General features: G+C 39.5%; 1 protein-coding gene across 2 annotated transcripts in view; it reads right to left on the reverse strand.

The window, feature by feature from the left end:
• GCH1 (GTP cyclohydrolase 1) overlaps positions 1-14,123 on the reverse strand; it is a 59,093-nt gene that overhangs the window by 3,970 nt on the left and 41,000 nt on the right. For both annotated transcript variants that reach the window (XM_046647667.1, XM_046647666.1), the window contains exon 4: positions 159-190. In XM_046647667.1, the coding sequence (XP_046503623.1) occupies positions 159-190 (32 nt within the window). The remainder of the gene's footprint in view (positions 1-158; positions 191-14,123) is intronic.

The following is a 14,123-nucleotide window of genomic DNA, read 5'->3' on the forward strand; positions in this document are numbered from 1 at the left end:
CTTCTGCAGACTGGAAACACAGCACGCTTTCTCCTTCTGTTTGATATTCCTATGAGGTTTTGATTTTTACGTCATATGTATTATACTTGTAATAACAAAAAATACTTCTTTCTTAAGAAAAAATGTTTTTCTGTAAATAAAATAGATTAAAAGTTTACCTTGTAATCTTCTACTGTAGATTTCTACAATCCTAGAAAAGAATGAGTTGTTTTAGTTAACCATAAATTGTTAGAGGTGAATTGGTAAAGCTTCCTCCTAAGACTAAAAGGACTTTATTGAAGGAATTGCAGGGTGCGGGCAGAGGGGTCACGCTTACCAGGGGAGGATGAAAAGATACAAAAACCACAGGGAAATGAGAAGAGGGAGGGTCTAAAGGAGACCACCATCACAACACATGCGCTTCCTCATGGCCCCAAAGAGGAGAGAGTGACCTGCAACCGCTCTCAGGTAGAGCAGAATGAGAGGGAATTTTAAAGCCCCCAAGTCATCAATTTGAGGCCACGTCTCAAGTTCTAATCAATCATATCATCTAATCAGAGCTTACGCTGCAAGTTCAAAATAAAAAGACTATTTGTTAATAGCAGACCATCATCAACTACTACAGAACCAAACCTATTAGGACAATCAGCTTAGAACGAACAGACTTGTTGAGGTATCTCTCTGTAAGACGGTCCATCGACGCACTCAGTACCGTCCACCCCACACGAAAGCCCAGATCTTAGCTTATCACACTGCCTGTCAGCGCCGAATTCTCCCCATTCAGCATCTTTTACTCAAGCTGTGAAACGTAAAGATGGTCACGCGAATTACCCATTTGAGGAAAACAATTCACATCAAGGATCTTTTCTTTAAAATTCGGCCTTTTAGTCAGGAATTTGGACTCTGTTTAAGGATCACCTCACCTACGAGGCATTTTATGACTCTTCTCCCCATTAAGCTGCTCAGATGGAACTGACTACGTGCGCCTTTATCCACATTATGGCCTTTTCAGCTCCTAGATAGGAAATATGTCCTCTTTCTTACTGGGTCGAATTTCTATATATGTTACTTCTGATAGTTTTCCAGGTGATTAATTTCTGTTGTATAAGTAGGAGATGCCATTGATTTAAAAATTAGTTATGACTTCTCATAGTCGTCATTTCTTCTTCTAGAATAAAATTTCAGGGACAACATCAGATGACAGCGGCAATACTGGGCATCCATACTGTGCTCCACACTTTAATAGGAGGGCCTCTAACATTTACCGTTACCCATGGTGCCTGCCTGTTTCTGGCAGAGAGCCCTTACTGCCAAAGGAGGGTGGTTCCTGCAACCGTCATTGAGCACTGATGACAATATGATTACGTGGTGAACTGGGTCCCTAAGCTCAGTTTATAATGGCTTATTCCTAGCTTATGCATTTTTCTTTTTCAAGTAAGGAGTAGATGTTAAATTTGTCTTCTCAGCATTCAAGATAATCATATAGCTTCCCTGAATTTAAAAAAAATCCTTAAAGATTTTATTTTTTTCCTTTTTCTCCCCAAAGCTCCCAGGTACATAGTTGTATATTCTTAGTTGTGGGTCCTTCTAGTTGTGGTATGTGGGACGCCGCCTCAGCATGACTCGATGAGTGGTGCCATGTCCGCGCCCAGGATTCGAACCGATGAAACCCTGGGCCGCCTGCAGCGGAGTGTGCAAACTTAAGCACTCAGCCACGGGGCCAGCCCCTAAAAAAAACCTTTATTTTCCCCCTTACTCTTGAAGATAATTTCTTGAGAGGTGTTTGTTGGGAACAGAAGCCTAGTTCGATACTGCAATTTCTCTGCCATATCAGTCTACATGCTGTTACCTCGTAGGCAGTAGTCTTCTCTGTGGCTGCTTTGATGATATCTGAGGACATGTACTCTGCAGGTTTCTAGGCTGTATCACTATTTTGTCCTGTTTGGACTTTATTAGGCTTCCTGAATCTGAAGACTGATACTCAGCGTGCTCCGGAAATGTTTTCAGGCGTTACCTCCTCTAATATCGAACCTCCTCCTGCCTGTCATCTCCAGGAACTTCAACTAAGGGCCTGTCAGACCTCAGACGACAGCACCAGGACTTTGGCTCCATACTTTCTGTATTCTTGGAGTAAACCTCCCTGGGTCACGATGAAAACAGTACTTGTAGACTTTTTTTTTTTTTTTTAAAGATTTTATTTTTCCTTTTTCTCCCAAAGCCCCCCAGTACATAGTTGTGTATTTTTAGTGTGTGTCCTTCTAGTTGTGGCATATGGGATGATGCCTCTGCATGGCTTCATGAGCGGTGCCATGTCCACGCCCAGGATTCGAACTGGTGAAACCCTGGGCCGCCGAAGCAGAGCGCAAGAACTTAACCACTTGGCCATAGGGCCAGCCCCTTGTAGCCTGTTAAAATAGCTTTATTATTTATTTTTTTTGAGGAAGATTAGCCCTGAGCTAACATCTGCTGCCAATCTTCCTCTTTTTTGCTAAGGAAGACTGGCCCTGAGCTAACATCCATGCCCCTCTTCCTCTACTTTATATGTGGGACACCTGCCACAGCATGGCTTGACAAGCAGCAGGTAGGTCCACACCTGCAATCTGAATTGGTGAACCCCGGCCCGCCGAAGCAGAATGTGTAAACTTAACCACTGCGCTACTGGCTCGGCCCCCTAAAGTAGCTTTTTTCGACATTTAGGATTTTTACAACCACATTTGTAGCTGAGATCAGTCTATAATTTTTCTAAAGCCAGCTTTATCAGGCTCTGTTATAAGGGATTGTCAGCTTTGTCAGTTACTTGTGTAGCTTTTCAGGTTTTCCCATGCTCTGGACTGACTTATACAACATGGGAATTCGTGGTCACTTGGAAGTTTGAGAGAATGCTGTTAAACTGACTGAGCCCAGCCCCACCTCCCACCCGACTCCCAGCATTAATTTGACTTTTCTAATGGTTACTAGTTTATCCAAGTTTTCTAACTTTTCGTTTATTCCCTTCTCTCTCCAGCTTTTTTTTAAACTTATTCACAAAGATTTAAAGTTTTTAAAGCATATTTTTAGTTACATAGCCTCTCATTCCTAGATACTAGTATGTATCCTCTCAATTATACATCCAAGCAATCTATGATACAAGATTTTCAACTTCGATTTATGATTTCTATTCTTTTCTGATTTTTCTAAATATTTTTTCTTTCCCATTTGTTCTTTAAACTTGCTTTATAATTCTTTTTCTTTAAAAAAATATTGAATGCTTAATTTATTTGTTGTCTGCATTTAATGATGAAAGTATTTATGGCTGTAAATTTAATTCCAAAGTGCAGCTTTTAAAAAAATTTCGGCTTTACTTAGGTATAACTGACATAAAAATTTTAAGATATTTAGGGCTTGCCTGGTGGTGTGGTGCTGAAGCCTGCGTGCTCCACTTTGGCGGCCTGGGGTTCACGGGTTCGGATCTCTGGTGTGGACCTACACATGCCCATCAGACCATGCTGTGGCAGCACCACACATACAAAAGAGACGAAGATTGGCACAGATGTCAGCTTGGGGACAATCTTCCTCAAGCAAAAAGAGGAAGACCGGCAACGGATGATTTAAAGTGTACATCACGTGATTTGATATGCAAAGACACTGTGAAATGATTCCTCCATCTAGTTAATTAATGCATCCATAGCCCCATTTTTTTTGGTAAGAACAATGAACATAGGAGTACAGATATCTCTTTGATATCCTGTCTTCATTTCCTTTGACTATATACCCAGAAGTAGGATTGCTGGATATGGTAGTTCTATTTTTAACTTTTTGAGGAACCTCCATACTGTCCCCATAGTGGCTGCACCAATTTACCTTCCCGCCAACAGTGCACAAGTGCTCCCTTCTCTCCACATCTGCGGCAACACTCATCTCTTGTCTTTTTGATAACAGGCATTCTAACAGATGTGAGGTGATATTTCATTGTGGTTTTGATTTGCATTTCCCTGATGATTAGTGATGATGAGCACCTTTTCATATATTTGTTGGTCATCTGTATGTCTTTTTTGGAGAGACGTCTATTCATTTTTCTGCCCATTTTTTAATTGGATCGTCTGTTTCTTCACCAGTGAGTTGTAAGAATTCTTTACATATTTTGGATATTAACCCCTTATAAGATATATAATTTGCAAATACTTTCTTTCATTCAGTAGGTTGCCTTTTCGTTTTGTTGATGGTTTCCTTTGCTGTGCAGAAGCTTTTTAGTTTGATGTAGTCCCATTTTTTTATTTTTGCTTTTGCTGCCTTTGCTTTTGGTGTCAAGTCCAAAAAATCATCACCAAGACTGATGTCAAGGAGCTTATCCCCTAGGTTTTCTTCTAGGAGTTTTATGGTTTCAGGTCTTATGTTCAAATCTTCAATCCATTTTGAGTGGATTTTTATATATGGTGTAAGACAGGGGTCCAGTTTTCCTAACACCATTTATTGAAGAGACTATCCTTTCCCCATTGTATACTCTTGGCTCCTTTGTCGTAAATTAATTGACCATATATGCATGGGTTTACTTCTGAGCTCTCTATTCTGCTCCATTGGTCGATGCATCTGTTTATATGCCAGTGCCATACTGCTTTGATTATTAAAATAAAGGGGACAGAGTTGAGTACTAGATATAACCAATGGACATCTTATTTAAATAGTCCACTTACTGGTCTTATAATACCTGTGCTAGGTCCCCTGTTTTCTCTTTTGTATTATGCTTTCTCTCCTCCTCTGGCAACTGAAAAAGTCATCTGGTGACACTTTTGCAGGAAGAATGCATGATGGTACAATTTAACCCTTGCAAATCCTAAAGAGTATTTTGGACGACTTCATATAACGTGCCTTGACAAGCTTGACTTGACACCGGGCTGCAAATTCTCAAGTGTGGCCAGAGCAAAGAGCAAAAGAGCAGCAGGAGATGGAACTAGATCAGAGTGGGACTTGTCAGCTAAAGTCAGCTTAAATGTTATGGAGAGTTACAGAGAGCAGCAGCAGGAAATCCACACTTTAGAAAGAATATCCTAGCAGCACTTGAGAGCAGATTTAAGGACCCAAAGAGATTAAAGGCAGGGAGGAGGTAGAAGTTTAACAATAATGCAGGAGGAACATAAGAAAGGCCCAGCAGACCGGCAGCAAGGACAAGAAGCAAGAAGGCAGCATGGTACTGGGGCAAAGGGGGCTGCTGCAGGAGGCTGGTGAGCAAACATAGCGATGAGTGGATCCTCCTCCCTCCTTACCCTAAAATAGATTCCAGATGGAACAAAGACGTAAATATAAAAATAAGGCCACAAAAAAACATGAGTTTATTACTGCATAAAAGGTTTAAACTTCTTTATGGAAAAATAATACTATAAAACAAATCAAAACACAACTGACAAGCTGGGAAAAATTATTTGCAGCACCTGACTTAACTGCTTTCACATTCAGAGAGCTCATACAAATCAGTCCTAAAAAGACAAATAACCCAATGGAAAAATTAGCAAAGGCTAAGAGCGGGAAGTTTCTGAAAAGATTCAACGTCACTCTTGCATTAAAGAAATGCCAATTAAAACAAAAGGTACCAATTTTCACTTCTCTGTTTGGCAGAGGTTGAAAAGAATGATGAAAACCAATGTTGGCCAAAGTGTAGAGAAACATACACCATTTATCTATTATTAAGAGTATAAATTGGTATGATCTTTTTTGGAGAGCATTTTGGTAATATCAAAAATTCAGCTACCTTTAACCCAGCAAATTTTACACTAGCAATTCATCTCACAGGTACACTCAAAATATGCAAATATATAAAAATACATTCACCAAAGCATTTTTTCTCCTTTTTTGAAAATAGTCTCAAACTGTAGACTATTCTTATCTATATTAAAGACTGGATAATGGATTATATTAATCAAAGAAATACTATATAGTCATTAAAAGGAACTTGGACTTTTTGGACTAAAAAATGTCCAAGGGATTTCAGAATATTTTTAATTTAAAAAAAAAAAGAAAAGAAAAGTTGTAGTACAGAATGTGGGGTACGATCTCCCTTTTTTTTGCTTTGTTTTGTTTTGCAAGTTTTAAAGAGCTATATGTTTGTGTTTGCATAGAAATTTTCCAGAAGGATAGTGAAAGAAATCTCCAGTTTTAACTCTGGGGAATGGAACTAGGAAAGCTTTGCCTTCCCACTCATTTGTATTTAACTGGTAAGTGTGTTACTTTTATAATAGAGAGAAAGAGGCAAAAAGAATGTTGCCTCTGTAATCTAATGTCCACTCTGCCTTTGTCACTATCTCCCAGTCACCCCTGCCCAAATCTCTTAGGTCTGTCAATCAACCTGCTCCCTATCCACCAGAATACGCCTTGCTCCTACCCTTGGATTGGCCTTTGCTTATGCACTAACTACACCTAGAGGAACTCTTCCATTTACAAGTCTCTCAGCCCTCCACCTCTGGGCGTCTCCAACCCTGCCAGGCCACAGGCATCTGTGGCTCCTCTGAACTGAGATGCTCCTCTGAACTGGGAGCTCCTAATCAGGCATTTCTGTGGCACCTGCTGCCTCAGACTGTCCCTGCCCTTGAAGGCAGTGGCTGTGTCCTACCTCTCCCTAGCAGCCACAATCGCTGGCACAGTGTCCCTTCACAGCAAGTGCTCAATAAACAGATTCAGCATGGCTACCCCAAGGCACTACAATTCTATATTCAAGATAGAATTATGTTCATTCAATTATTCGAAGGCAAGAAAACTAATACATATTCACTGGACTTTCAGCAACAAAAGGAATTTCTATTCAAACCTAAGTTTACTCTAGAATTTTACTATAGTTAAACCAGATCAACTCACTTCTGGCATTTTCTTGTTCCTTAAGGCTTTACTGTTTGATATTTGACTTCCCTGGCACTGAAAGGTCATTCGTTTAAAGGCAAGCATATAACAAACCTCACATACAAGATTAAAATGAGCAGTGAAGTTTTGCTAAGACATTCAGTTTTCTTTATTACTCTTGACTTGCTAAATATTGCTACTTCTTATAAGGAATAATCAGTTGGATAAAATCTTAGTCTTCTCTCCCATTTAATAGATCCTCTATTCAAATTTTTTAGGGGATCTCGTCAAGAAGGTGGCATAGGCAGACTCTGAACTCACCTCCTCCCATGAATACAACCAGGTTACAACCATTCTTGGAAAAACTACCCCAGAGACAGAACTGAAAACTGGATAGAAACAACCCCCATAACAAGGGATAGCCCCAACTGAGGTGGAAGAGGCAGAAATTCCTTCTGGAAAGAAAAAAAGCCACCTTTGCAAGCCGTGGAGCTTCACAGCACAGCGGGAGCCACCCTAAGGTATGCGGCCTTCCCTGGAGATATGGGGACCTGAGTGGGGACCTCTGTTACCACTACAAGCATCCTTTGGACTCAGCACAACTGAGACAAGTCTCATACTATCTGGTTTTGCTGGCTATTAATTGCAGTGGGGAATACCCCCAGAAAAGCTATCAGACATAAGCAGAAAAACCCGGCTCTTAAAGGGCCCATGCACAAATTCACCCATCTCAGAAAGCAACCTAAAATCACCAGAAAGTAAGGCGCACAGTCCTTTGGTGAAGAGACTCACCTGGTAGGCTATAGGTACATCTTGGTAAGAGGTGAGACCTCTCTGGGGTCTGAGACATCAGCAGCAGCCATTGTTTAACTAGTGCAGGTATGCTGATAAACACACTGGCAGGTGCCATTGAAGTTCTTCTCTTGGTCTGTTAGCCCAGGGGTCTGCTGCATCCACTAGAGCACTGATTTAATCCAGCTCAGCCAGGGCAGGAAGCCCACCCTATGGACTGGCCCCATTCAATAGCAAGCCCTCAGGCTAAGCGTCAGCCTGCATAAACTGGGTGCCTCGATCCTCTGCAGGCAGGTAGGTGTGTCTGCCTCTGTGGGGAAGGGCCTGCGTGAAGAGCAGGTGAAGTGTAGGGGGCATTGGTGGAGAGTGTGGTGGCTTCTGCAGTGGGGTGCTTGGGTACGCTCCAGGGGTTGGAAAGTGTGCGTGGGCCAGGACCATGTTGATGGTGTGTGAGGACCTGTGGGGGGTGGGGCTCAGCAGCAGCAGCAGACCTGTGCTTCAGGAACAGCCACAAAAGGGATCGGCCCCTTGCAAAACCTGAAACAATTGGGTGTTCCTGTGCCTGGGGCCAGCCCCACTCAGCTGCAAGGTGATATAGCTGACAACAGCCTTGCAGGCCTGAGGCCTATAGCAATTGTAAGCACCTGAGCCTAACAATAAGCCCCACTGGGTGCCTACTCACTTAACAGAAAAACTGCCATAGAAGTGTGCTGATAGACTTTGTAGCCAACGGTGCTGAGGCTCCCCAAACCCAATTCACAAACACTCGACCAGGGAGGGAAAGCCTAGACTCTCTGGGTACCTGCAGTAAGAGCAACCCTGCCGCAGCAGATGGACACAAGTAGCCCACACAGGGGTCACTCCGGGAACATTTGGACTGCTGATGAGAGGGAAGCACACTGCTGGGCCTCAAAAGGTGTCTCTTACAAAAGGTCACTTCTCCAAGATCAGGAGACTTAGTTGATCCACCTAAAACATAGATATAAGCACAGAGAAAGAGGCAAAATGAGGAGCAAAGGAATATGTGCCAAGCAAGGGAACAGGACAAAACCCCAGAAAAAGAACAAAATGAAAGAGAAATAAACAATTTGACAAAGATGCTCACTGATCTTGGGAGAAGACTGGGTGAACACTGTGAGAACATCAACAAAGAATTGGAAAATATAAAAAAGAACCAATCAGGGGCCAGCCCCATGGCCAAGTGGTTAAGTTCATGTGCTCTGCTTTGGAGGCCCAGGGTTTCACTGGTTCAGATGCTGGGTGCAGACATGCCACTGCTCATCAGGCCATGCTGAGGCAGCATCCCACATAGCACAACCAGAAGGACCAACAAATAGAATATACAACTACGTATTTGGGGGCTTTGAAAAGAAAAAGAAGATTGGCAACAGATGTTAGCTCAGGTGCCAATCTTTAAAAAACAAACAGAAAGAACCAATCAGAAATGAAGAATACAATACTGGAAATGAAAAATTCACTTGAGGGACTCAATAGCAGAGTAGATGATATAGAAGAACAGATGAGCAACCTGGACAAAAGACTAGAGGAAATCACCCAAGCTGAACAGATAAAAGAAAAAAGAATTAAACACAACAAGAACAGTCTAAGAGAACTCTGAGACAACATGAGGCAGATTAACATTCTTATTATGGGTGTCCCAGAAGGAGACGAATGAGAAAAAGAGGCAGAGAATCTATTTGAAGAACGAATAGCCGAAAACTTTCATAACCTAAGGAAGGAAACAGACATCCAAGTACAGGAAGAACAGAGAGCACCAAACAAGACACACCCAAAGAGGCCCACACCAAGACACATTATAACTAAAACGGCCACATAAAACATAAAGAGAGAATCCTAAAAGCTTCAAAAGAAAGGCAACAAGTGACATACAAAGGAAACCCCATAAGGCTATCAGCTGACTTCTCAGCTGAAATCCTACAGGCTAGAAGAGACGGGCACGACATATTTAAAGTGCTGAAAGGAATAAACCTACAGCCAAGAATACTCTACCTGGCAAGATTATCATTCAGAATGGAAGGAGAGATAAAGAATTTCCCAGACAAGCAAAAATTAAAGGAGTTTATCACCAAGAAACCAGTTTTACAAGAAATGCTGAAGGGACTTATTTAACGGGGAAAGAGAAGACCACAAATAGGAATAAGAAAATTATATAAAAACAAAAAAAAACCTTGGTAATAAAATCACTGGTAAAGGCAAAAATACCATAAAGGTACAGATCAACCACCTATGAAGATAATATGAAGGTTAAAAGACGAAAGTACTAAAATGACCTATTTTGATGATAAGAGGGTAATGGATAGACACACACAAAATAAGAGATTAGATATGATTTCAAAAACACAAAATGGGGGAGGAAGGGAGTAAAAGAGTATAGCTTTTAGAAAGAGGTCAAACTAAAGAGACTATCAACTTAATATAGATTGCTACATATGTAGAATATTATATATGAACCTCATGGCAATCACAAACCAGAAACATATAATAAATAAGCAAATAAGTAAGAGAAAGGAAATCAAACGTATTACTAAAGAAAGGCATCAGACCACAAGGGAAGAGAGCAAGAGAAGAAGAAAGGAACAGAGAAGAACTACTAAAACACCCAGAAAAAAAGTAACAAAATGACAATACATACATATTTATCAATAGTTACTTTAAATGTCAATGGACTAAATACTCCAATCAAAAGGCTAAGGGTGGCTGATTGGATAAAAAAACAAGACCCATATATATATATATATATATGCTGCATACAAGAGACACACTTCAGACCTAACGACACTCACAAACTGACAGTGAACAGACAGAAAAAGATATTCAATGTAGATGGCAAAGAAAGGAAAGCTGGGGTAGGAATACTCCTATCACACAAAGTAAATTTTAAAACAAAATTGTAACAAGGGACAAAGAATGGCACTACATAATGATAAAGGGAACAATCCAACAAGAGGATATAACACTGTAAGTATCTATGCACCTAACATAGGAGCACCTAAATATATAAAGCAATTATTACACAGACATAAAAGGAGAAATAGACAGTAACATAATAATAGTAGGGGATTTTAACATTGCACTTACACCAATGGACAGATCATCCAAACAGAAGATCAATAAGGAAACAGTGGCCTTAACTGACATGTTAGACCGGATGGACTTAGTAGATATAAACAGAACATTCCATCCAAAAAACTGCAGAATATACATTCTTTTCAAATGCTCATGGAATATTCTCCAGGATAGATCACATATTAGGCCATCAAACAAATCTCAATACATTTAAGAAGAGAGAAATAATACCAAACATCTTTTCTGACCACAAAGGTATGAAACTAGAAATCAACTACAGGAAGAAAATCAGAAAAGCCACAAATATGTGGAGATTACACAAAATGCTACTGAATTTTGCATTACCGGGTCAATGAAGAAATCAAAGGAGAAATCAAAAAACACCTGGCAACAAATGAAAATGAAAATATGACATGCCAAAATATATGGGATACAGCAAAAGCAGTTCTAAGTCAGAATTTTATAGCAATTCAGGTCCACCTCAACAAGCAAGAAAAATCCCAAATAAACAATCTAACAGTGCATCTAAAGGAACCAGAAAAAGAAGAACAAACAAAGCCCAAAATCAGTAGAAGAAAGGAAATAATAAAAATAAGAGCAGAAATAAATGAATTAGAGACTTAAAAAACAATAGAAAAAATCAATGAAATCGAGAGCTGGTTCTTTGAAAGGATAAACAAAATCGACAAACCTTTAGCTAGACTCACCAAGAAAAAAAGACAGATGGCTCAAATAAAATCAAAAATGAAAGAGGAGAAATTAAAATGGACACCTCAGAAATACAAAAGATGATAAGAGAAGACTATGAAAAGCTATATGCCAACAAACTGGATTATCTAGAAGAAACGGATAAATTCTTAGAATCATACAACCTTCCAAAAGTGAATCAAGAAGAAATAGAGAATTTGAATAGACCAATCACCAGTAAGGAAATTGAAACAGTAATCAAAAACTTCCCCAAAATAAAAGTCCAGGACCAGATGACTTCCCTGGTGAATTCTACCAAACATTCAAAGAAGACTTAATACCTATCCTTCTCAAACTCTTCCAAAAAACTGAAGAAGAGGGGAGGCTTCCTAACTCATTCTACGAAGACAACATTATCTTGATACCTAAACCAGACAAGGACAACACAAAAAAGAAAATTACAGCCCAATGTCACTGATGAACATCGATGCAAAAATCCTCAACAAAATACTAGCAAATCAAATACAACAATACATTAAAAAGATCATACATCATGATCAAGAGGGATTTATTCCAGGGATGCAGGGATGGTTCAACATCTGCAAATCAATCAATATGATACACTGCATTAACAAAATGAAGAATAAAAATCACATGATCATCTCAATAGATGCAGAGAAAGCATTTGACAAGACAGAGCATCCATTTATGATAAAAACTCTGAACAAAATGTGTATAGAAGGAAAGTACCTCAACATAATAAAGGTCATATATGACAAACCCACAGCTAATATCATTTTCACTGGAGAAAATCTGAAAGCTATCCCTCTAAGAACAGGAACAAGACAACGATGCCCACTGTCACCACTCTTATTTAACATAGTATTGGAAGTCCTAACCAGAGCAATCAGGCGAGAAAAAGAAGTAAAAGGGATCCAAATTGGAAAAGAAGAAGTGAAACTGTCACTATTTGCAGATGATATGATTTTATATATGGAAAACACTGAAGAATCCACTGAAAAACTTTTAGAAATAATAAACAAATACAGTAAAGTTGCAGGATACAAAATCAACATACAAAAATCAGTTGTATTTCTATACACTAACAAAGAAGCAATAGAAAAAGAAAGTAAGAATACAATCCCATTTACAATTGCAATGACAAAAAAATAAAATACCTAGGAATAAATTTAACTAAAGAGGTGAAACATCTGTGAGCTGAAAACTATAAAACATTGTTGAAAGAAATTGAAGAGGATACAAAGAATAGAAAGATATTCCATGCTCTTAGATTGGAAGAATTAACATTAGTTAAAATGTCCATACTTCCTAAAGCAATCTATAGATTAAATGCAATCCTCATCTAAGTTCCAATGACATTTTTCACAGAAATAGAACAAAGAATCCTAAAATTTATATGGAACAACAAAAGACCCCCAATATCCAAAGGAATCCTGAGAAAAAAGAACAAAGCTGGAGGTATCACACTCCCTGATTTCAAACCCTACTACAAAGCTAAAGTAACTAAAACACCATGGTACTGGCACAAAAACAGACACAGGTCAATGGAACAGAATCGAGAGCCCAGAAATAAACCCACACATCTATGGACAACTAATTTTCGACAAGGGAGCCAAGATCATACAATGGGGAAAGGACAGTCTCGTTAATAAGTGGTGCTGGGGAAACTGGACAGCCACATGCAAAAGAATGAAAGTAGACCATTATCTTACACCATGCACCAAAATCAACTCAAAATGGATTAAAGACTTGAACATAAGATCTGAAACCATGAAACTTCTAGAAGAAAACATAGGCAGCATGCTGTTTGACATCTGTCTTAGCAGTATTTTTTCAAATACCAAGTCTGACTGGGCAAGGGAAACAAAGGAATAAATAAACAAATGGGACTACATCAAACTAAAAAGCTTCTGCACAGCAAAGGAAACCATCAACAAAAAACGAAAACACAGCCTAACAACTGGGAGAAGATACTTGCAAACCATATATCAGATAAGGGGTTAATATCCAAAATATACAAAGAACTCAAACATCTCAACAACAAAAAACTAACAACTCAATTAAAAAATGGGCAAAAGATCTGCACAGACATTTCTCCAAAGCAAATATATGGATGGCCAACAGGCATATGAAAAGATGTTCAACATCATTAATTATCAGGGAAATGAAAATCAAAACCAGAATGAGATATCACCTCACTCCTGTCAGAATGGCTATAATTGACAAGACAGGAAACAATAAGTGTTGGAGAGGATGTAGAGAGAAGGCAATCCTTGTACACTGCTGGTGGGAATGCAAACTGGTGCAGCCACTATAGAAAACAGAACGGAGATTCCTCAGAAAATTAAGAATAGATCTACCATATGATTCCACTGCTGGGTATTTATCCAAAGAACTTGAAAACACGAATGCATAAAGATACATGCACCCCTACGTTCATCACAGCATTATTCAAAAATAGCCAAGAGGAGAAAGCAACCTAGGTGCCCATTAAGGGACAAATGGATAAAGAAGATGTAGTATATACACACAATGGATTACTACTCAACCATAAGAAATGACAGCCATTTGTGACACCGTGGATGGACCTTGAGGGTATTATGCTGACTGAAATTAGTTCAGAGGGAGAAAGTCAAATACCATAGGACCTCGCTCCTAAGTAGAAGATAAAAACAACAACAAACACACACACAGCAACAGAGATTGGATTGGTGGTTACCAGAGGGGAAGGCGGCGGGGAGGATGGTGAAAGG

This window comes from Equus quagga, chromosome 20, assembly GCF_021613505.1.
Source record: "Equus quagga isolate Etosha38 chromosome 20, UCLA_HA_Equagga_1.0, whole genome shotgun sequence".
NCBI classification, from domain to species: domain Eukaryota; kingdom Metazoa; phylum Chordata; class Mammalia; order Perissodactyla; family Equidae; genus Equus; species Equus quagga.